Source organism: Leuciscus leuciscus (genome assembly GCF_965113295.1).
Source record: "Leuciscus leuciscus genome assembly, chromosome: 19".
Lineage (NCBI taxonomy): Eukaryota > Metazoa > Chordata > Actinopteri > Cypriniformes > Leuciscidae > Leuciscus > Leuciscus leuciscus.
In genome coordinates, this window is record NC_138743.1 from 29,357,868 (window position 1) to 29,381,296 (window position 23,429).

Consider the following 23,429-nt stretch of genomic DNA (forward strand, 5'->3'; position numbering starts at 1 on the left):
TAACAGAGGAATGTTTATTGATGTAATGTACACCTGAAATGGTATTATTGCAAATAAGCTCTAGGTCAGCATTTCACATAGGCTTGTTTATAGGCAATGACTGGTGTACACAAATGTAAGCAAAATGTACAAGGTGTTTGGAGGGAATGAAAATGCTGATCTATTACAGGCTGCATTCTTGCAGCTTCTTGTCAGCTTGTTTCAGGGAGACCCAGGTGTTCAGCATTGATGCCTTAAGTCTGGCCCAGATCAAATGGTCATTTAGACCTAGGATCTGAGCTGCGAACTGAGCAGCAGCTTCAGGAGAAAGAACAGTGGAGCAGCCCAGACCTGAAAGAGTGAGAATGAGAAGATGTTTAGCATTGCATACAATTCAGCCGCACAGTTGTTTAACTACTATTAAAAAGTTTGGGGTGGGTACGATTTGTAAGAAATGAATACGTTTTTTCGGCATTAAAAATGCCAGTAAAGACATCTATAATGTAACAAATATTTCTATTTCAAATAAATGCTGTTCTTTTGAACTTTTTTGTCATCAAATAATCCTTAAAAAAATATCATTGTTTCCACAAATTATTAAGCAACACAATTGTTTTCAACATTGATAATAAGAAATGCTTCTTGAGCAGCAAATCAGCATATTAGAATGATTTCTGAAGGATCATGTGACACTGAAGACTGGAGTAATGATGCTGAAAATTCAGCTTTGCCATCACAGGAGTAAATTACATTTTAAAAAGATATTAAATTAGGAAAGTTATTTTAAATTCTTACGTTTTACAATATTGCTGTTTTTACTGTATCTTGATCAAATAAGAGCAACCTTGGTGAGTATAAGAGACACTAAAATAAAATTAAATTCAGACCCCATGCATGTCTGTAGTAATTACAATACAGATAATCATATCACGCATAAAGTGACACAAACAATAATTAATGACATTTAAATCGGTACCGCTAGGCATGCGAAGAGATGACCAGATGTCCTGAGCACCCCAGTCAGGGGTAATTGGAGGACAGTTAATAACTGGATACGCAGTGTTTCCTGACATCACTGGACCCAAGCCATTACTTCTGCCTGCCACTGCTACAAAGATGGTGGGAACCCCATCACCTGAGGAGAAAAACATTGATCAATTAAATTAGTTATTTCAAATAGTTTTAAATATACATTTTACATAATTTTGGCAATGAAAAAAGCCATGAAAAAAAAAAAAATCTGCAGAAAGGGCATGCTTGTTCTGTTCTTAACAGATCAAATGACAACGTTGTGTTCGGTCATACCCTCATATTCAGCTTTGATGCGGAGTGTCTCATCAGGGCCTTTATGGGCAGAGGTGACTCTAAGGTGGCAGGGAATGCCATATGAACCACAAGCCTTACGGATCTTCTCACAGTGAGCCACATCTGAGGTAGAGCCCATCAGAACTACTACCCTTCCTCTCGCCTGTGACTCCAGGAGCAGCTAGATGCACACACACAGAGTCAGATTCCCATTAATCACTAATGCTTCAGTTAGAATACTCCAAACATTATTTCACGATAATGTTATTAAAGTATTCTATCTGAAGCATTGGTGGAAAACCATGGTGGAACCAAGCACTCAACCATGGTGGAAAAAAACAAAACAAAACATACTCTCTCAATTAGAAATACCATATATGAAAAGTTTAAGCAAGGAATGTGGTGTTTTTTTTCATTTAGATGTTGTGAAAGATTGGAGGAAGAGGGAAGTTAACAGGGATGAAAGCCTGAACTAGGGGAACTAAGTAAATAGCCAAAGGTCACAGAGCTCAATGTTAGCGTTCAGCTTCTTGATGCAGTAAAAGAAACTGAGCGTAATTGATCTGAGCGTAACAAATTATTAAAAGAAAACGATTAGGGCAGGGACTTGGTTCGAAGCCTTGGTTGTTGATTGGATTTTCAGATGTGGGCATTGCACTTAAAAATGGAGGCCGATGAATGCAAGCTTTGAGGGGGTGGGGAAGGACTAAATGGACTATATGATTGGAGAAATCCAGCAAGTCACTAGAGAGAATTGTGTCATTTTTTCCAGTTATATTTTGATTTAAAGATTACAAGGTAAACAAACACATCAAAAACATTTTTTTTTTGTAAATAATGGTACCTTGACTCGCTCTGCGACCCACTCAAAGTTCCTCTTCACCATCTGCATGGCCTCAGGAGTGACTTCTTTCAGGTCACGGTAAACCTACACAGAGAACAGTGTTTATCTGACAGTCATATAGGTCTTGCCACAGGTTAGTTAGTTAGTTAGTTCTCTCAGGAAAGATCATGAACATCATAGCAGAAGGACATTTGCTTCACCAGATTAATACTAAACTCTTAGTGGCTTCTAGTTTTACTCTAGTAAATAAGTAGCATAAATTAATTTCATGCCTGAGGTATATAGTTTTTAAACACATCATGATGCTTGGCTATTTACCTGTTTGTCTTTCTGCTGGCTGCGATCCCCAGCTGGCCAGAGCCTCCATGAGTCGTTGTCAATCACATCAGCCAGCACAATCTCTTTAGTGGTCACATTTACACCGAATTCGATCTAAAATGACAGATTATGGGCATTAAACCTCTACTGTAAGTAACAATTACCACAATAATAAAAAAAGAAATAGGAGCCTGTGCAAACCAACGACAATACTATAAAGATAGCTATAACAATAACTATATCAGCATCCACACCAACGGATGATAATGTTCTGTTTATTATAAGCATGCACTGCAGTTCTGTCAGGACCACTATTTTTAAATACGATTGAGCATAATTAGCATATAGCTACGAATTAGCATATAGTTTGGATTGGCCAGAACTCCCTGCGAATCCATGCAGCCTAGCATGGATAAGAGCAGGGAGAGCAGCAATAACCCCCCTTAGGGTAAACAGAACAAAACCAACAAAAATCTATTGCAGATATCATTAATGTCAATATTTTAATGTACAACAATTAAATAATTTAGTCTGATTCAAGGGGAATCAGAATGCCATAATGACTGACGAGAGGAGGAGCTGGGGACGGAGGAGGGTAATTCGCTCCTGAGAAGCACAATAGTTGCTGATAATACTGAAGGAGCTTATATATGTATACAGAGATAGGCGTCGTATACCTATAGGTAGATGTGGATCAGCTGAGAGTCAGCTGATGCGAGCGTGACTAACGTGACCAACGCTGCGCTTGATTTATGGTGTCTGCTGCCTTAAACACTTAAGCTATTTAAAGTAGGATGGATTTTGATTGGCTTATTGCTCATCAGATGGAAAAAAAATCGTTCTGAGAGTGATTCTAACTATATCGTTCTTCTGAGTCGTTAGTTGTAGTGTGGACTTCTCTATGCCAGATTTCTTACTTTCATATCCACCAGCGTGCAGTCCTGTGTAGCCCAAGCCTTCTCCAGGACTTCAAATATGGCCACAGTGCTTTTGCTCATGATGTCCACCTCACAGCGACCAATAGTCAGACCTGCCAGCTCAAACCCAGCCGCCAACAGCTGCTCTTCTGACCACTGAGGGTCATTATTGGCATCATCCTGAATGAAGAATAATGGAAGTAAACGGGTGATCAATATGTGGAAAAAATGTGAAACTGCATGACATTACATATAAATGTGATCGATTAAAAGCCTTCTCAACTTTATTTCTGATTAACAGATCCTCACCTTAAAGAACATTTCCATTTTTAGAGGAGTGAAGCGGTAGCCCTCTTTGACCCCAGGGTTGCGTTTGAGGAAGGAGCCTGTGGCTATGCGCCTGCAGACCCACTCAATGGGTATCATCTCACATCTGGACGCCACAAACGCAGTCTCAGAATGCTGCCTGACAAATGCCGTCTTAAGCCCTGATAGAAAGTGATTCACGATGATTGGTCTAGTTAGTACATTAACAGCATTTTCAAGCAGAGTGCTGTGATATACTGACACAGACTCTGCAGAGAAGAGGCATGACTGATAAAAGACACATGCTTTCACACTGTGAAATGGGGACAGCAGTCTTAATAGCCTAAACACAGCATGCATATTGTAATGGAGAATAATTAAAGGAAGCATGGCTGTCACAAGGCAGTCATTTCCCCACAGTAAAACCTTCATCAAAAGCTGCACATGGTGAACACTAAATTTAATTCACTAAAATTGCTGAGGTTGTGGGAACTATTTTAAAAGTAAATTACTTCTAGAGACCTCTGGCAACTTTGAAATTGGGGCTACCTCATGAAGATCTTCAACTAGATTTTTTGAATGAATATTTTTTGTGACAAATAAATTAACCAGGTTGCCAGATGTTTTCATTTAATCAAGTCAACAGAAAGGAAATCTCACCAGCATCCTGTAAAAGTTTGAACACACAGCTGGTGGTCTTGTTGGCAATGGCGGCTTTTCCCTCCATCTGATCCTTCCGAACCGCATTGCCCGCTGTTATCTGGTCTTTAGACTGGACCAGAACATGACCTGGCTCACCCACAAGCTCGAAGATCTGCTTGGTCTTACCCTCGTTCAGTTTTTGACCTAGTTTCAGTTCTAAACAGAAAAAAACCAAGGCAACAATACACATTAATTGATTCCAATGTATGTGACTTTAAGACAATAATCAATGCTCTTTTTTTTGCTCTTGAAAAAAAGAAAGTTTTTCAATCTATTTCTTAACAGCAATAATAATAAAAATCAATAGTAATTTAGTTTTAAAATAATATTAACTGAAAAAAATGTGTACGCCAAATCAAAATCAGTGACATGAAGGAACCCATTTTCTGACACAAAATCAGAACTGACATGAAGGAACCCATTTTCTTGTCATGTGACAAGAAAACCTAAAACAGATGACATTTTTAGGGCCTCATTTAAAATAAAGTCACATATTTGACCTTTTAATAAAAAAAACTTTAAAAAACTTGAAATGATAAACCTTAAGAAAACTTCATGTTTCTTATCTAATGAATGTTCAACTAATGACTCAAATTCATATTTTATTTAAAAAAGGGTTTGCTTTGGGGAATTATTTTAAAGTACAGTATTTTAATTGATTTAATTGTTTTTTGATGGTTACACTAATGACATTTTACAGTCATTACATAATTTTTGTAGAAAAAAACAAAAACTAGTTTTAAACTAGATTTTAAAAGATTTCAACTTTATACAGACTTATCATTGACCAATATTCTGTTTTATCTTGGCTGAAAATACTTTTACTACCATATTTCCTCATCTAGTAGTGCTACTGATTCGTATTAACATATCAGGAAACAAAAGAACTTAACAATATGTCTATGGAGTAATGCCATGTGGGTGAATTTGTATTCACTGCGCAACTGCAGAGCGATAAAACATGGTGAACACCAGAAATACTCAACTAGACGAATGATTCCAAACTTACCTGCTGTGTTCGACATTGTTGTTGAGCGTCGTTTTTCCTGCAAAAAATTATTAGAAACTTGATTATTCTGTGTCGCTGGGTTTCAGGCAAACGTTTTAATAACTACCTGGACTTCAGAAGAAGGCTGATATAAACGAATGTCGAAGAGGAGCGAGTTAGCGAGACTCAACTCATTTATTTTCATGAGAGCAGCGCGTTACGACACTCTGGCGATTCATAAAAACCAATCAGAATAATGCCGTCCTCACCACGTGGGCACAATCTCAATCTGCATACTTTGAAAGAAAAAACAAAAGACGTAACGTTATCCATTGATATTGTTTAGGAGCAAACAATCGTTCTGATGCATTTTTGCAAACTACATTGAAGTTTGAGCGCGTTACGCAAGTCATTGAGCGTATTTTTTCACAATTTATCTCTACGACTTTAAACAGTTTATTGATTTGACAAAACGTGCTTTGCTAAACTTTTTGTTTTCCATTTGCTCTAACTTTGGACTTCAAATCGTATGTTTTTGTTCATTTGAGCATTTGTGTTGCCAACTCCTCTGCCTAGCCGCATGCTCCGCTGTGTGTGAGAAAACAAGCACGTGGTTTGAGAGACTCCAGCTAGCCACGCGCTACATCCATCAGTACAAACCCAGCTAGTTTCTATTCAGAGAGGAGGACATGGAGTTTGAAGAGTCGGGCATTGGAGAGGAATGCGGGGTGTTCGGGTGTGTGGCAGCGGGGGAATGGCCAACGCAACTGGAGGTCGGGCAGATTTTGACACTTGGACTTGTTGCTTTACAGCACAGGTAAGTGTGCGGCTGTTAATTAGCTGCTCCCTGTTTATGTGACTCGGGGGTATTTTACTCTTAGTATGGAACAAAATATTAAGATAATTCCTGCTGAAAATATATTACATAATCCAGCCTATAGCTCCCAATCTGGCCAGGCTGTTCTGTTGCATTTTAAAGGGGGTTAGAGTGGATGGAAAACCATCTTAAACCAGCTAAGACCTGCAAATCATCTAAGACTGATATGCTTTTTTTTATTCTTCTTCTTTTAAATAAAGTGTCCTATAATATGCAGGAATTTGCCTGTGGTTCCTAGGTTGAAAACACTGAATAAAATTATTCTCTTGTTTCACATATAATATACAAACTACTCAACATTTGAAGTGGATCAAAACCTTGCATCAAAGTTATACATGAATTTTGAACAATACCCGTTCTTGTCTTAGGACAACTTTGATGAACTTTTTTGATCCACTTTAAATGTTGACCACTTTAATTTAGTGCTCTTTATCATGCAGATGAATAATTTACCTAGGTGCAACTTTTGCAATTGCCTGATCTTGTTTTCTTACTGATATAATGATTTATAAATGCTGATATTGCTCATAGTCAACATGACGATTTGCAATACCCTGCAGCTATGCAGTAAAATCACAGATCAATAGACTTCTATTGTCCTGCGTCTCACCGATTGTTCAGATGTAATTGCATTGGATGCCATTGAACACACAGAGGTTATCTCCATGATCGGAATGTATTGATCCTCCTCTTCTTTGCATTGGAAGTCTATATTCTCCGACCAGTCTGTGCTGCTTTCTCCATCATCAGTGCTCTGATGAAACTGTTTACAAATCAAACGATCCCCTAAACACACATAAGACACTGTTAACACTGTTACATGGGTCAAAGTCAAAGAACGTGTTTGTTCACTGACCTTTTCTTAATATGCTACTTTTGACAAAGAAAGTGATAATACTGATGAATTTTATAATGAATATATTTCCAGTAATAGATATATATTCATTTATTATACTATAATTACTCTTGGTTCCATCCTGATTCCCTTGTGTAACTTTTTTTTTTTTTTTGATTTTCAAATACGTTCAGGATTGTTTGAATTGCCACTGTTATGTTGTCTATAAATTAAATCACATTTTCATTTATGAAATGCTTTCTATGTATCCTGATCAGTGCGTTCTAATTCCCAATCTTGATTCTATTAGTCAAACTGAAGTCACAAGATTGACTCGCACCTAACTCTGCTCATTGCTCACAACTTTGAGAATGTCTGTGAGGAGAATATTATGGAAAAACCTTCGTCTGCAGCTTTCCTCTTTCTCCCTTTGGTAGCCGACACATGCTCTCCTCTTGTGTATGATGGGTCGCTGCTGTCTACATTGATAATATATGCACACATATTGAGAAAATGCAAATGAGAGTAACATTATGTGCACATGATAATTTGAAATGAAGTATTTCGTGTGGTATAATTCAGTGGTTCTCAACTGGTGAGCCGTGACCAAACAATTGTCTGATTGGGTTTCTAACAGCAGGAAAAGAAAACCATGTAATTAGGATAGCAAAAAAAAAAAAAAAAAAGGCTTAAAATGAGGCAAATGCTTCCCATATCTTTTGTTGTTGACATTGAAGGCTTTGTGTTCGATCAAACTGTGTCAAACACAAAGCCCGGGGTACAAATTCATCTGTCACTTGGCCGAAAATGCAGAAGTGCCAACATGGACCGATTGCGTCATCCTCAAACATGCCCTTGTTTTCAAAAAACATGAACAAAACTTTGCCAGGTAAAATACAATTTTACTCAGACTACATTAAAAATGGGTTCAAGAAGAATAATTGTGTTTGTGCAGTGAATTATTGTCTTAAAAATCTTTAGTTTTATTTTGATCTTTATTTAGTTTCCTCTTATATGATATACCAATTTGGTCGTGATTATGGTCGCCACATGATATCTAATGTCAAATCTGATGCAAAACCAGTTGAGAACCACTGGTATAATTTGTTTTAATACCTGGGATCCTTCTGTAATTATGACTGTCGTCATAAATAACAGCAGAGATGGAGTCGGATGAGAGATGCTGTTCATATTCTATTGGAGGGCTGCCAGTAGGCCTTACTATTGTGGAATTCATTTCAGGTAGGCCTATCTCAAATTCAGCATTTGACACTTCCTCTGGTCTCGTTAAAATGCCTTCGGTCTCAGTCTGGTTTTGAAAGACTCTTGCAGAAATGGCAGGAGATCTCAATGTGGCCTCATCAATGGGCGGCTGGTCATATCTAACTGCAACAATGTCGTTGTTCTCATGTGGAAGTCCACCCATGGAGTGTTCCTCAAATGCTGGAGGAGTAAACATCCTAGAGTTCCTCAGTAAATGATTTGTGTCGGAAAACTCCGCGTAATTCAGTCGACTTCTAGGAGGCTTGGACAAAAGGGAATCCAGCTGTTCGTAAAACCTCATGACACGGCGAGGATCTCCGATGTCGGCTTTTCCTCTCTGCAGAGAACGGTAGAGGTATTTCAGGTTTTTGTACTTAGTGCGACACTGTTTCCAGTCCCTTTCCACTCCCTGCTGAAGAAGCCTGCGTGAAATCTGCACAAATATGTCTTTGTTTCTGGTTGAACCCTGTAGCTGTCGCTGAATCCCTTCTTCGGCCCAGATTTGAAGGAGTGCGGCCACCTCTTCTTCACTCCAGTTTCTGCCTGAATCGTGCACTGTTATTATGTTCATCTCGTTTACTGCTGCTGCTGTTGTCGTCGCTGAAAAAGAAATGAGAGGTTTTTGAGAAAATGTAAGATGTTGAAACAGCATTTAGCATTCCAGTTTTTGTCAGAACTCACCTGTCTCTCTTGCCATCAGTGGATGAGTGGCGGCATTCATTATTGTTTGCATCTCTGCCAGACTTTCATCTAAAACAAGGTCATAAAGATGGAAAAAGTCAACTTCTAGATGGAGAACCTGAACTATTTTGTTGCAATTAATTAAAACAAATCTTACCATCGTCAATCTTGATAACCTGTTCTTCGACAGGTTCACGCCTCATGGCCAGCTGGTCCCTGTCTAGTATGTTCCTTGGTGACTCGTCCTCCTCAAATCTACCCTCAATGTTTTTGCCCTGCATTATAGCATCAAGCTCAGCGAAGAACCTTATTGGCCGGCCTTGACTCTTGCTGACTTTGTAGTCATATTTCATGTTCTTGTATTTAGTGCGGCACTGTCTCCAGTCACGCACCACGCTGTGTTGGCACTCCAGCCGACGTGCCATCTCCTGGAAAATGGCCTTGTTTCTGTGGGAGCGTTGAAGCTGCTTATGAACCTCCTTGTCGGACCAAACCGTAAGAAGTGCCCGAACCTCCTTGTCAGACCAGTGTCTACCTCCTTCCAGCCCTAGAAGTTAATTGACTCTCACTTAACAACAGGTTTGGCAACATAAGGCAAATGAATATTTAGTATAAACAATGTAACTGAATGGAGCCACCAGGTGGGTTTTTAAAATCCCCCAGGTTTTTAAATAAATTAGCTTGTGCAAGTATTAGCTAATGGGCTTTCAGATTAAAGGTTTTACAGCAGGCATTCTCAAATTTGCTTCCAAGGCCCCCCATTTTTCTATTTACTGGATAAGGGTTTTATCTTACTCACAATTTCTAACCAATTAAACCCAACAAAGCTAGAAAATGCATATTCATTGTTACCATGGTGTTTTTACGAACGTTATTACATTAAGATTTTATTAATTAATGACAATTCCAGGACTTGAAATCACACTTTTAGGCTACTATATTCAGGTTTTTCAAGACAGCGGGAACCTGGGTTCTTCAAAGAAGTTGAGATGGATCAAAATTATTTATATATTATTATTTATTTATATATAAGTATTTATGTATTTATTAGTTGCTTTGTCTTATTTAAAATAATTTTAAGTCATCTTGAGGCTTAGAAGTTTCCTTAGGCCCCCTAGTTGTGAACCACCGTTTTACTGGAAATTAAAAAGTGTTGTAGAATGTATTTTATTTTATTTATATATTATTTAAAATTAACTATATATATATATATATATATATAATATATTAGGGGTGTAACGGTTCGCAAAATTCACGGTTCGATACGTTTTTGATACAGCAAAAATAAATAAATGCCAGAGAAATTTCCTTGATTAAATTTTTTTTATTCTTTTTTATATTAAAACTAACATCATAAAGTATGATTTTTTTTTTTTACTTTGAGCAATTCTAGAGCTATAATTGACTCTTCTTAGGAGCATATAAAACAAAATAGCTCCTTGGAAAAAATGAAATGTAATATTGTAGTAGTTATAAACAGGTTTATTTTAGTTCAGATTAACATTTGAGGGCAGCAATTGTATTCATAATGTCAAAATAAAACCGACGTAATGTTACTTGAAGGCATTATAGCCTACTATTCCTGCCAAACTTCCTTGGTTGCAGTTAGTGTTACTACAGTAAATCCATGGTGAATGTTGCTGATCTGTGGACACTGGATAGTTCATTCATGACACAATGTTTCTTCCTAGTTTCCACGTCAGCGCTGTTTGATCTATGTGTTTGATCCGTTAATAACGGAGAAATGTGAATGTTTCTCACTAGATCTCGCAGCGATGTTATTACTTCTGTGGCGAATTCAAATGCTTTCTTTACTGGATATCTTAGCGCTGTGTAACAGTGTCGCATGATCACGATCGGCTCGCGCTGCACTGGTCCAAACTGATAAACGGTCCTTCAACCACACAATAACAAGCAGTTTCGTTCCGCTTACATTACGTTTGCCATTTGATGTTGGGCAATGTTGTGGTCGCGCCGGCGTCTCTTACATTATGAGCGCGCTTGCCAGCAACGCGCCTATATTTGAAATAACGAAATTTTGGTCGTTAGGAAAAATGGTCCAACGAACCGTTCGGTTTGAAAATGCGTAAGTTACCGAAAACCGAACCGAAAGCCTCGTACCGAACGGTTCAATACGAATACGCGTATCGTTACACCCCTAATATATATATATATATATATATATATATATATATATATATATATATATATATATATATATATATAAAACCAAATATTAAATTCTAACCCGAGTTTTTCAGGCAAAAATATTGTAGTTTCAGGATTTTAGTTTTGCTATTGTTTGAGAATTACCTTCCTGAAGACCTGTCAGTGAAGCAGGCTCCTCTCTTCTGGCAGCATTCGGTTCTTCATCTGCCACATAAGGCCTTTGGGTCTGCGGCCTGCTATCTGCAGAAGAGCGTTTGTAGACCGTCTGCGTAGGCCTCCAGTCTGGAAGAGCCATGCTCCTACTCTGGGCCTTACATTCAAGCCAGTCTCTACACACCCCAAGCTCTCTCAGACGGCTTGAGATGGCCTCATACTTGGCCCTGCTCTCTTCCTCTTCCCAGGCTTGTCTCTCCCTCCATACTGAAAGCAGAGTTTTCACTTCATCCCCTCTCCAGTGTCCAGCTGTGTCCCTCTGCCTCTTGTCCTCCACAGAATGTCTTTGTTGGTCTGTTTCAGGCTCCATGTTTCTAAGCTTGCCTAGAAATGGCTTCTGTTTGTTCGCTTCTGCCTTTATCCTCTCTGCTCCCCCTCCCTGTTGACTTTAAGCTCAGTGTCCAAGGCAACCAGACGACTGAGCCAGTTAGGAACGGCCACGTGACCGAGTACAGCCTCATGACTGGCTTAAGCTGTGTGTAGTGGGGGAGGGCCGGGGAGGAAATGTGAGAAGTGGCTTGGCAAATGAGTTGCACTTGCTGTGTCGATCTTCTTCAAAAAGACACGTGGAAAAGGCTCAAAGGCGTTTGGCTGCACGCCTGATTTAAATGTTGTTTATGGTTATTCGGTCACATCTTTGGGATAAACGGTCTATGCTTTCCCCTCATGCTTTCAGTCTCTCTTACTCACTCTCTCTCTCCCTCTCTCTCATTCCCTCTCCCCCTCCCCCTCTTTCTCATTCTCTGGCTAACCGTTTCACATAAACCAGTTTTATCTGCTTTAGTTACACACACTGTGCAGTCATTCAATCTTAAAGTCAGATTTGGCTCGATTTTGATTTGATTTTGGAAGAATGGGAGGGACACATTCTCTCTCCAGATTAGTCTTGCAAAGACATGTTTTCTAATGGTTCACGACATGCAATATCACTTTAACAAATACCATCAGTTTGTCACTCTATCTACACTCTCTTTATATTAAAGTACATTTCCTTTTTAAAAATATTTATATAGATGTTTTGTGTGCGCACACACCCGAAGCATGCACAGCTGCTCCAGACTACATGTAAATAATAAAATGGATTCTCTTTCAAGTTTCCCTGTGATTAAACCGGCTTAAACGTTTACATTTGACTACTTTATTCAATTTCTGTACCTGAGAACTGTTAGACCTACCGGAAAAGCACAGAATATTTCATTTATATCTTTGTTCTCTTGTTTTAATTTTTTTGTTATTGCTTGTAGTTTAATTATTTGTTATTTTTGTATTAATGACTATTTACTTGTTTTTAAATAATCTTTGAAATTGATATATTAGTAGTTTTAACTGAGGTATTGAAATTGGAATCGAGAATTGTTAAATTTCACTGTTATCTAAAAGGATACATGGGCCAAAAAACAACAACTATTTTATTCATTTAATTAGTGGAATAATTGAAATCAGTTAATCAAATTGATAATCGAATAGAGATCTTGTGAATCGGAATCGAATCGGGACATCTGAATCGATGCCCAGCCCTAATATTCACATGAGATGAAGCCAGTCATGTTGGAAGTCTAATACAAGTGTTTTTATTTAACATGGGGTGGGACTCCTCATGGAGGCTGCCATGTTGAGATCACATGACCAGTCACTGCTCACTATCATCCAACACTTTCAGTCGTTGATAAAATGAATCATGATTGTGAATGGGCTCCTCTTATAATGTTATTGATGTCTGTATACACTACCGGTCAAAAGTTTGAGAATGAATTAATGAATGAAGCTGTATTATTGTGTCATGCGTATGATCATTACGCCCAGCCCGCATGGACTTACAAGACACCAACATTAGTAAGCATAAGTAAGAGGATTAATATATAAGATAGATAAGATAGACAGGTCCAGAGTACATAGAATACATTGCTCCCAAATACAGACAAGCATTAGAAACTAAATAATAATAGTAATAGTACATATGTATTCAGATACATGCATGTATGTAATCATATACACGTGTATTCTCATTTATTCAAATAACCACCCATATAAACCCATAATCCTACACAGACCAAAATTAAATCTAATTAAACAAACTAGCTTGCCTTCTTTTTGTCTCTTTTGGTTGAGATTGGTAAGATTTTTTAAAAATGTTTATGAAAAAGCCTTTGCTGTGTAATACAGTTGCTAAATCTACATAATTTCTTGTGAAAATAACGGAATATTTTACAATACGCTTTGTTAAATAGGGGCCAGGAGAGTGCTGGAATTGTCACGAGTACTGGAGCAAACCCACCAACATACACCACCCTGAAGGTAGCGTAAGAATAACACAGCATTTCGATGTGTACAACATCTACTGATCACTTAAAACATGATTTCTTCCTCTTCCATGGGCCATCACACATCAACATACACCAGTAAATGCAAGATTAGACATGCCTGACATAATTGCTTCTCTCTCTCTCTCTCTCTCTCACACAGGGCATGGGCTTAGTGAATACAGCTTTTAAACCAGAGGATTTGGCGAAACTGCGCAACGTTAACCTAGGCATCGGACACACACGTTACTCCACCACGGGCATCTCAGAGCTGCAGAATTGCCAGCCTTTTGTGGTAGACACGCTGCATGGCAAGATTGCAGTGGCACACAATGGAGAACTGGTCAATGCCTCCGCGCTGCGCAAGAAGGTGGGCTTTGATTCTTAAGCGGCGGTCACACTAGACTTTGAGCATGCAAAAATTCTCAGGACACCGCAATGGCCATAATATGACGTCACATACTGCGGTGTCTTTTGAAAAAAAATATTATTCGGAAATGTATTAAATCCAAAATGTTAAAATGTGCAATCTACTGTACTTTACTGCAATCCTTCAGATTTAAAGTTTAGATTCTTTTGATCTTTTAAAGTTTTTCAAACTTTGGAAAGCAGAAAAATTAGCATGAGCTTGTGTTTCCTGTCTCCCGCATTCACATGCGTATGAATGGAAGCCAATGGAGCAAAAAGTGTAGTGTGTCCGGCCCTTTAGGGATATAATTTCAGTGGAAGGGTGGGTTTTTTTCTTTCTTTTTCTTTTATTTGATACAAGGTGTTTGTGTGATGTAGGTTATGCGCCATGGTGTTGGTCTCTCCACCAGCTCAGACAGTGAACTAATCACCCAGCTCCTTGCTTTGACTCCACCCATGGAGGAGCTTGACACTCCTGATTGGGTTGCTCGGTAAGTTATGCAAGTCCATCCTCATCACTGCAACATCTGATTGGGTCACTGTTCGTTAAACCCTGTCTGTCTTACTTATTGCAAAATGAAGTCCTTTTCTGTAGACTTTTTTTTTTTTAAATGTATTTTTGTATGTTTGTTTGTGTTTGTCAGTATAAAGAACCTGATGACAGAGACACCTACTTCATACTCACTGCTAGTGATGTATAAAGATGTGATCTATGCTGTGAGAGACCCCTATGGAAACAGGCCTCTTTCTATTGGACGTCTAGTGCCCATATCCAAACTGCACAGCTCAGGTGTGTGCAGACCAAAAGAGTTATTCTCAGTGAGGGAAAGGGTTGGAGGTGGAGACATCTCTGTATCTGCTCTGAATTTAGGTGGCATATATTATGCATTGCATTTGGGAACGCCAACAATCTTTCCATACTCGGAATGAGAAGTGCTTATAAATCGGTTGTTGTTTAAGGGTTTCTTTTAAGGGCCATGCATATTAGTATTGAAATTTTACAGGTAAACTGTAAAATAAAATTATGGCATTTTTCTTAAATACATTTTTTCCCCCAAATCGTGCAGCCCTAGAAGACACTATAAAAGGACAGCTTTATTTAAGTCTTAGTCTGTAAATAGATGTACACACAACTAAAACAGGTAAAACATGCTACAAATGGTAATCAACTTATGACGCCAACATGAACAGACTCAAACTGCAACAGATGCAAAGGGTTGATTTATATATTGTCACAACTATCAGTATAGATATAATGTAATGTTATTTTGGTGTGACTAAGCTCTCATGATAAATAATTATCAGTTAGTACGCAAAATGTAATAGCTTAACAGAATAGTTCACTTAAAAATTTTTTATTGTCATCATTTACTCACCCTCAAGTTGTTTCAAACCTGTATGAATTTCTTTTTTCTGCTGAACACAAAGGAAGATATTTTGAAGAATGTCAGTAACCAGACAGTTGATAGACCCCATTGACTTACTATGGAAGTCAATGGAGTCTATCAACTGTCTGGTTACCAACATTCTTCAAAATATGTTCCTTTGGGCTTTTGGTGGCCAATTATAAGAAGTGTCTATTTATAACTTGGCATGTCACTGGCTGCAATATAAAGGCATGTGGCCTGCTAAACTTGTTTTTATTTTTTTTAGGTGCTGGAGAAGCAGACACAGAAGGCTGGGTGGTCTCATCTGAGTCCTGTAGCTTCCAATCCATTGGAGCAAAGTATGTTCACATCATTCCAAAAGAAGCACTCTGTGTGATTTGATTTCTGCTTTTGGGGTAATTAAAAAAGGGGAAAGTGTTTTTTTGTGTGTTTTTTTTTTACTTTGGCTTTTGATTATCTATACAATTTCTTTAAAGGGGTTTCCATCCCTAAGCCCACATAGCTACTGTATATTTTATCAGTTTGTTTGTTTGTTTGTGTACAGTTTTCCATTTTTCTGTTGTCAGGTATTATCGTGAAGTACAGCCTGGAGAGATTGTTCAGATCTCTAAAAATGGATTAAAGACATTGAGTGTTGTCCCACGACCTGAAGGAGACCCTCCTGCTTTCTGCATATTTGAGTATGTTTACTTTGCAAGGCCAGACTCCATATTTGAAGGCAAGTTCATAACGTTTACAATCGTTCTTATGTTTTGAGTGATAGGTAGGATTGAGATATAACAGTCAGTAATATGTGGTAAAAACTACTGTTCAAAAGTTTGGGATCAGAGGATAAATTAAAGGGCAAGTTCACACATTTTCAACCAGCTTTGTATTGTTACGATGTCGGAAGTATATCAAGTCAAGTCAAGTCAAGTTTATTTGTATAGCGCTTTTCACAATACAGATTGTATCAAAGCAGCTTCACAGTATTAAATTAAAATAATACAACAAAGTTTGTTTCAAGAGGAATTTATTGATTGATAAAATTAAATTAAATATCCCCAAAATATCCCCAACTGAGCAAGCCAAAGGCAACAGTGGCAAGGAACCGAAAAACTCCATCAAGTGACCTAATGGTGTCCTAAAACTCCATCAGGTGACCTAATGGAGAAAAAAAAACCTTGGGAGAACCCAGGCTCAGTCGGGGGCCAGTTCTCCTCTGGCATCAACGTATATGTAAATGAACAGTGTACTCTTTCTCCATGTTACCTGCACCCAGATCTCCTGGTTTATTTGTAAACTAAAGTCCACCATATGACGAAAATGCTTTTGTTAAAACAAAATATCCTACTTGCGCATTTTTGTATTCCCGCTCACGGACAGTCCGATTGAGCACAGTGCATTATGGGTGTTGAAGTTTTTTTAATCAAATAATTGCAGCCTTGGTGAGCATAAGAGATTTATTTAAAAAACATCCAAAAAATCATACCTACTCCAACCTTTAGTATATAGTACTAGGTGAAATAAGCCCTTTTTTTTGGTGTAACAGGTCAGATGGTATATACAGTGAGGCAGCGCTGTGGACGGGAGTTGGCCATTGAGGCGCCCACTGATGCTGATGTAGTCAGCACTGTTCCAGAATCAGCCACACCTGCAGCATTAGGATACGCAAAGCAAGTGAGTAATGAGGAGCTGTACACATGTTTTAATGCTTTCTTGGTTCACGCAGGGACATTATAAAGTTTTACATTTTGTCTCTCTATAAGTCTGGCCTTCCGTATGTAGAGGTGCTGTGTAAGAACCGCTACGTGGGCAGAACGTTCATTCAACCAAACACTCGCCTGCGTCAACTTGGAGTGGCCAAGAAGTTTGGGGCATTGACTGACAACTTTGCTGGCAAACGAGTGGTGCTTATCGATGATTCCATCGTGAGGGGCAACACCATCTCCCCTATTATTAAACTGCTTAAGGAAGCAGGTGCAACAGAGGTAAAATGTTTTTTAATTAGTACTGCATGTTTGCTAGTATTTTTTTTTTTACCGACACAATGTCTTTGTTACATGACACCTTACAGGTCCACATTCGTGTTGCATCACCTCCAATCCGGTTCCCATGCTACATGGGCATCAACATTCCTACCAAAGAGGAGCTAATTGCTAACAGACCAGAGTTTGAAGACATAGCAAGTTATATTGGTAAGTCAAGGTGCAGAGATTTACTTCATTGTTAAGGTTTTGTACACAAGTGTATACACTTTCCCATCTATTTTTTATTATTATAATTATGTGTTTTAATTGCTTTGAACAGGTGCTACAAGTGTCCGTTACCTGTCAGTTGAGGGTCTGGTATCTGCTGTTCAAAGTGGGATTGAGTCACATGGGAAAGATGAGAGGATCAGCTCAAGCACCAAGATCACTAGATATGGCCACTGCACAGCCTGTCTCACAGGAAAATACCCTGTGGAGCTGGAGTGGTGAATTTCAGCTCTCTGAACTGTACTTCACATAAGTTTTTTTTTTTTTTTTATGGAAAAATGCAACTTTAACATTTGTTGCAGTTGTAAATGTCGTTTAAAAAAAAAAGTAGGCTAATACTGTATTAGAACTAAAATAAAACATTTATTTTCAATTCTCAAACATTCCTTTAAATGCATTTCTGATGCTGTTAGGTTAAGACCGACTATCATCTAGTAAAAAAACTCACAATATCCATTTCAATAACTATGTAAGCTTGTGAACTTTGTTCTCATGTTGACCAAGTTTTGAATTATTGTAAGCTTTAGCAGTCCTGCTTCTTAAAGAAACAGATTATCCTGCTTCTCTGTAGGTCCTCAAGACATGCACAAAGTGAAACTCTGTATGTGAAACGCACATGTTTATTAAAAAGTTTGAACAAAACATTTGAATTATTTACAGACCAACATACCATTTGTCAATGCATGTAATTGGATATTATTATTTAAAAAAAGTTTTCTATTAGAATTGTTAATACTGAAACACAAGGGTCTTTCAAAGTGATGGAAAGATATTTACACAACAACAATGTAACAAACAGGGTTTACAAGTAAATATATATATTTAAAACAGGACTGTTGCATTTCGAGCAGTGTCTATAATGGGACTTCATGTCATCCCCTGCTTTCTTCACTAGGAGGGTAAGTGTTGATTATCCCACAAGGGGAAATGCAGTTTGTAGGATGCGCACAGTAAGGGTCATCACTGCGGAAGTCCATACAGCAGTCGCCTCCTAGAGAGACTGAAGAAAACATTCTTAAATCACTGTTCTCTCTGATCTTTTTCTAAAACAAAACAACAAAATCTGCATATTTCAGAAATAATTAACGAAATGTTAGGGATGCACAGTATTGTTACCACATTGTTATTTTAATCTATTTGATATGTAATTGTACATGCTCATTGCCTTTTATTTTTACTCTCAAAGCTAATTTTTTAAAAACACTGATAACATTGTTAGATGTAATATTTATCAAATTCCAAAATATATATATTTTTCAAATTGCACATTATAATGTTGTAATCCCTAAATTCAGCATTTAATGCGATTCATTTTGCTTAATTTTTTTTCTTTTGATAAAATACTGTAAATATTTTAACACCAGCCATAACATATGAATATGATTCCGACAGAATTTGAATATAGGTACGTCCCTATAAAAATTGTTTATGGACTAACATATAAACTTCATATGAAAGCTCGAAGTAATTCATTGATGATATTTCTTGGATGTGATTGTGCTGGAATTACCTCGGAGGGAGTGGGGCGGTACCCTGATTAAATGGACTCATGGGTGACACAGCTGCTGAAGCAAAGTAAAGGATGATTTAATGAGTGAACAATTTGGGATATCTATAAGAAAGATAAGGAGGCCATAATTATGCTGAGCAAGTATTTGTAAGACATGAAAATATGGCTACAAACCCTGCACTGGATGGATATCGCTTGGGGCATCTCTCTGCAAAGGAAGTGGAAAAATCAATGTTTTACAGCATTAATAAATTCTAAATATTTTCAGCAGCCATTACTCCAGTATTCAGTGTCACATGATCCTTCAGAAATCATTACAATATGCTGATGTGGCATTCATGAATAATTTCTTATCAAGGTTGATCATTTAATTTGTTATTTGAAATATTAAAATAATATTAAAATTATAAGTGACATTTAGAAATGTCTTGAATGCCAACTAACTGAAATAAAGCTAAATAGTAAAAAAAAATATTTAAAACAAAAGGTAATTCAAACATAAATAAATACTATATTAATATATATGTGTGTGTAAACAAATGATACAAATAATTATAAATCACACCAATAATGCTCTTACCCAAGACAAAGCACGTTGGTTTATTTGCATTCTTAAATTAGCCTCCCTAATTCTTCTGAGGTTTCCAGTGCCTCTGAGGAACTGCGGACTGGGGCACTGCAGCAGGACGGCTCTATCCCAGGTGCGTTTGTCTTCAGTAAGCTCTGACATGGCAGAGTTCACACATCTGTTTGTCAGCTGGAGATGCTTAAGTGGGGAACGACTCTCTCGGAAGCGTTTGAATCTCAGTGACTCTTCCACTTCGGGCTGACGCTGCCGTTTCTTGAGCTTGGCCCTCAGAGGTGTCAATGCGAGAGCAGACATGCTGGAGGAGGAAAAGCTGGGGCTTTGGAACGTCTCCTTCGAGTGTCTCTCGCAGAGGTGACAGTGGGAGGAAGGGCACGGTGATGAAGTCCCACGACAGATGAAGTGGTGATACAGCTTTCTGAACTCAACATCAATCTGCAGTTCATTGAATGAGTATGCGGACTGCGGGCCAGAAAGAGAGCGTTGGCGTTTAGATGGTGTGAAATGGAGCGGTTTCTCTGCCTTAGATAAACTTCGGTCAGCACGGTCGTAAACGTGCTGTCGGGGTGACGACAACGCCACATGTTTGGCACCATAAGGAGATCTGAGCTCCTCAGTATGGGCTAGATGGTGGACAGGAGATCTTTGCTTGGGACTTGCTGTTAAGTTAAACTGTTTTTCCCTGTTCAGCACACTGGGTCTGAAGCTACTTTTCCCACTAGAAGATAAAACACCAATGAGACCACGCTGCGGCGAGGAGACAGGAGAGTGTAGGCGGTCCCTGAAGCAGTCTTTGTCCAATGAGGAGGGCTGGGAGATAATTGACATTCCTCTCTGGTCAATAACTGACAGACCTGCTATGCTTTGTCGTGGAGAAGTAAAGGCATATGAGGCTGGAACAGCATGAGATGTTTGTCCAACATCATAGGTTTGGTCCAGATTTGGAGATTGGTCACTAAATGTGGGGGAAGCAGAATATGGGGGTGTGGACAAGTCAATCACACGAGCTGTATTCTTCTCTGGCTCCCTGGTTAAATGCAAATCAGTCCATGGAGACTCATCCGTCACACCGCTCACATCTGCACTGTTCCTCCTGGGTGAGTAAAAACAGGCACTGGCCTCATAGGATGAATTTTTGAGAGGTGAAGACTTAAGTTTGTTCTTGAGCAAGTTTTGTTGAAGTTTGTCGCTGCCCTTGAAACAGTTGCTTATGTTTCTGTGAACTGGACTTTGGTTGGTAAATGAGATATCTGTTGTTTTGTTTAGAGTGCAGTTGTGTCTTTTCCTAAAGGATGAGTTGTGGTGCGTCGGGCCGGCTTGCCATTGTTTGCGACGATACTTCTGCACCACAGCCCTCGCCGTGTCGGTCACATGATGTCGCCGATATGCTTCGCCGATCTGGTTGAGCATGCTGGGATAGACATCCAGGAGGGTACTGCCATGGCTGCTCAGCGATTTCTCCAGTTCTTCATCCTCCTCCTTAGGCTGAGACGGCTCGTCCCACAGAGAACCATAAGATGTGTTATTCAGAGAGAGCTGAAATGATCCACCTCCATGCCCTAGAAGATAATCATTGAGACATGATTTTGATATCAGATAAGAACTACTCTTACATTCATTTATTGAAGAAATAAACAGTGTAGTTCATACTGTAAATATTTTATAGCACAGAAATACTAACTGAAATGTTTATTTTGTACTAAATTGTAGGGTTAAGCCTATTTGTTTGTGTCTAAGTGTTGTATACTCAATTCTTACACAGGTTTTTGCTGTTCTCCTTTTGACCAGAGCCATTAAGATCATCCTCAGTGACCCCTGACACATACATCTGAAATAAAAAACTTAAAGTTATACTACAACAGACCGCTGGTCTGTGTTCAGGTTGTACGATCTCCATAAAATGTAGGGGGTGTAGTAATACATTGATCAAATTACAAACACTATTATGTATTGAAAGACTTTCTTGTCTGTTTTCATTGTTTATCTCATTGCACAAGCCAATGAGGAGCTGTCATCAGATGATTGATGAAGCCATGTGCAAATTGTTTTTTTTCTTTCTCCATCATGTATTTTTCTAGATTTTATAAGAAAAACTAGTGTTTTTTTTGTGAATGTCCAAATTTGGTTATAGACCACAGTTTGTTCAAGTTATATTTTGGTTGCATTTGTAAAAATGTTACTGGTTGTGTAAAATAGGCACATCATATAGTAATATTATTGATAAATCAACCGTAGACATCCAAAATCTATATCCAATCAAATCATAAGTGTATGGCAACATGTTTTGAGGAGTAACTGGTAAATATAATCGTTGGAGGGAATCATTTTGTATTGTGACGAAATTCATAATTTACACCCCTAATAAAATGATACAACTTTTGGCAATAAGAAGCCATTTTTGAGCTTTTATAGAATCTACAATATTTCCAATTACTACCTGATCATTGTCGTGGTCCTCAAACTCTATAAAATACAACATGATGAAACGATTAAACATGAAAATTGAGGATAAATGGCATTATACTCTAAACAGATTTTTTTTTTTTCTGTTTCTTACCCCTCATGGAATAGTATTCTTTAACTCGAGTCTGAATAATAGAAAAGAAACGTTACGTTATCCTAATGGAACCATGGTTAAAATCTAGAGAAATCTGGGCTAAATAATATTATTAATAAAAAACTCATATTACGCTTATATTTACAATGTCGACTCTTACTTTTAATTCTTCCAACACACGTTCTCCCTCTGCACTTTCAATGGGCACAGGACCTGTAAATATATTTCACAAACTCAGAAACCAATTTGAAAGTTAAGGTAAAAAGACAACAACATTTGTGTTTATAACTTTATAATCATCTAGTGAGGAGAAACAACATTAGTTTTATTTGCGATATTTTACCTCTTGCAGTCTCGCAGGTCATTGTTTTCAGACAAACGTCTATTCCAGGATCATTTAGACTGGAATACTAGAAAGGACGTAATAAACATGTTCTTTTAAGGAAAACGTTGCTTCATATGAGTCGCTACAGATGTTATGAATACCTTTTTTTATAAGACATATGCCAATACATGTACTTTATCTTACACATTCGTTTGAATTAACGTTTAGCTGCTACCTACCTTTTGAAAAATAGCTTCCATCGTGTATCTGAACTCATCGTCATTTCTCTTCAATTCATCTGCATATAAAGGTTTTGCAGACATGTTGCATCAACTAAATGTATTGCAAACTAAATTTGTTTGACCAACATAAACTAGTATTTTTCCCCGCCAGTCGCCAGTACTTTCAAATTTCTCGCCGAGTAAAACATTCGAGCAGTGATTGGACGTTATTTCAAGCAACACTTAAACGTCATTTTAAAGCGCGAGTTTGTCAAATGGGCTGTCCGAATCATCTCCACGAATCGGTTCTTTGGAACAGTTCATTTCATAAAGCAGATACAAACTAGATTTTATACGCCATAGCGTAATTGCGTCAACATTTTATCCTTTACGTCCGGCTATGATGATTTAAAACCCAAATATACTCTTATGAATTTAAATCAAACAATATAAAATTACATATATTGTCTAAAAATAATCGGGGTTTTTTTTTTGTTCAA

The 23,429-nt window shown here is 38.0% G+C and overlaps 3 protein-coding genes across 6 annotated transcripts; 1 reads left to right on the forward strand and 2 right to left on the reverse strand.

Moving 5' to 3' along the window:
* paics (phosphoribosylaminoimidazole carboxylase, phosphoribosylaminoimidazole succinocarboxamide synthetase) lies at positions 1–12,293 on the reverse strand. 2 transcript variants are annotated; one of them, XM_082147065.1, is made up of 15 exons: positions 11,329–12,293; positions 9,173–9,562; positions 9,016–9,084; positions 8,188–8,934; positions 7,473–7,550; positions 6,847–7,022; positions 5,381–5,417; positions 4,330–4,527; positions 3,673–3,851; positions 3,364–3,543; positions 2,447–2,560; positions 2,129–2,212; positions 1,285–1,465; positions 956–1,114; positions 1–330 (listed from the first exon to the last, which is right to left on the reverse strand). In XM_082147065.1, exons 1-15 carry the CDS (start codon positions 11,705–11,707, stop codon positions 164–166), a joined length of 3,138 nt encoding a protein of 1,045 aa, XP_082003191.1. In that variant the 5' UTR covers positions 11,708–12,293; the 3' UTR covers positions 1–163. The 2 variants fall into 2 exon arrangements, with proteins under 2 accessions (XP_082003191.1, XP_082003192.1); XM_082147066.1 differs by lacking the exons at positions 6,847–7,022; positions 7,473–7,550; positions 8,188–8,934; ... (1 more) ...; positions 9,173–9,562; positions 11,329–12,293 and adding an exon at positions 5,487–5,717.
* Positions 5,912–18,372, forward strand: ppat (phosphoribosyl pyrophosphate amidotransferase). The gene is made up of 11 exons (XM_082147071.1): positions 5,912–6,176; positions 13,626–13,692; positions 13,861–14,067; positions 14,484–14,596; positions 14,750–14,895; positions 15,759–15,831; positions 16,060–16,211; positions 17,025–17,152; positions 17,242–17,463; positions 17,550–17,670; positions 17,783–18,372. Exons 1-11 carry the CDS (start codon positions 6,049–6,051, stop codon positions 17,950–17,952), a joined length of 1,527 nt encoding a protein of 508 aa, XP_082003197.1. The 5' UTR covers positions 5,912–6,048; the 3' UTR covers positions 17,953–18,372.
* Positions 18,333–23,137, reverse strand: LOC309481954 (uncharacterized protein). 3 transcript variants are annotated; one of them, XM_082147069.1, is made up of 10 exons: positions 22,948–23,137; positions 22,727–22,793; positions 22,544–22,596; positions 22,384–22,414; positions 22,264–22,289; positions 21,585–21,654; positions 19,821–21,385; positions 19,415–19,448; positions 19,241–19,292; positions 18,333–18,730 (listed from the first exon to the last, which is right to left on the reverse strand). In XM_082147069.1, exons 1-10 carry the CDS (start codon positions 23,029–23,031, stop codon positions 18,691–18,693), a joined length of 2,022 nt encoding a protein of 673 aa, XP_082003195.1. In that variant the 5' UTR covers positions 23,032–23,137; the 3' UTR covers positions 18,333–18,690. The 3 variants fall into 3 exon arrangements, with proteins under 3 accessions (XP_082003195.1, XP_082003194.1, XP_082003196.1); XM_082147068.1 differs by having other exon boundaries at positions 19,241–19,295; XM_082147070.1 differs by lacking the exons at positions 22,264–22,289; positions 22,384–22,414 and having other exon boundaries at positions 19,241–19,295.
* Between the last annotated feature and the right edge of the window lie 292 nt (positions 23,138–23,429).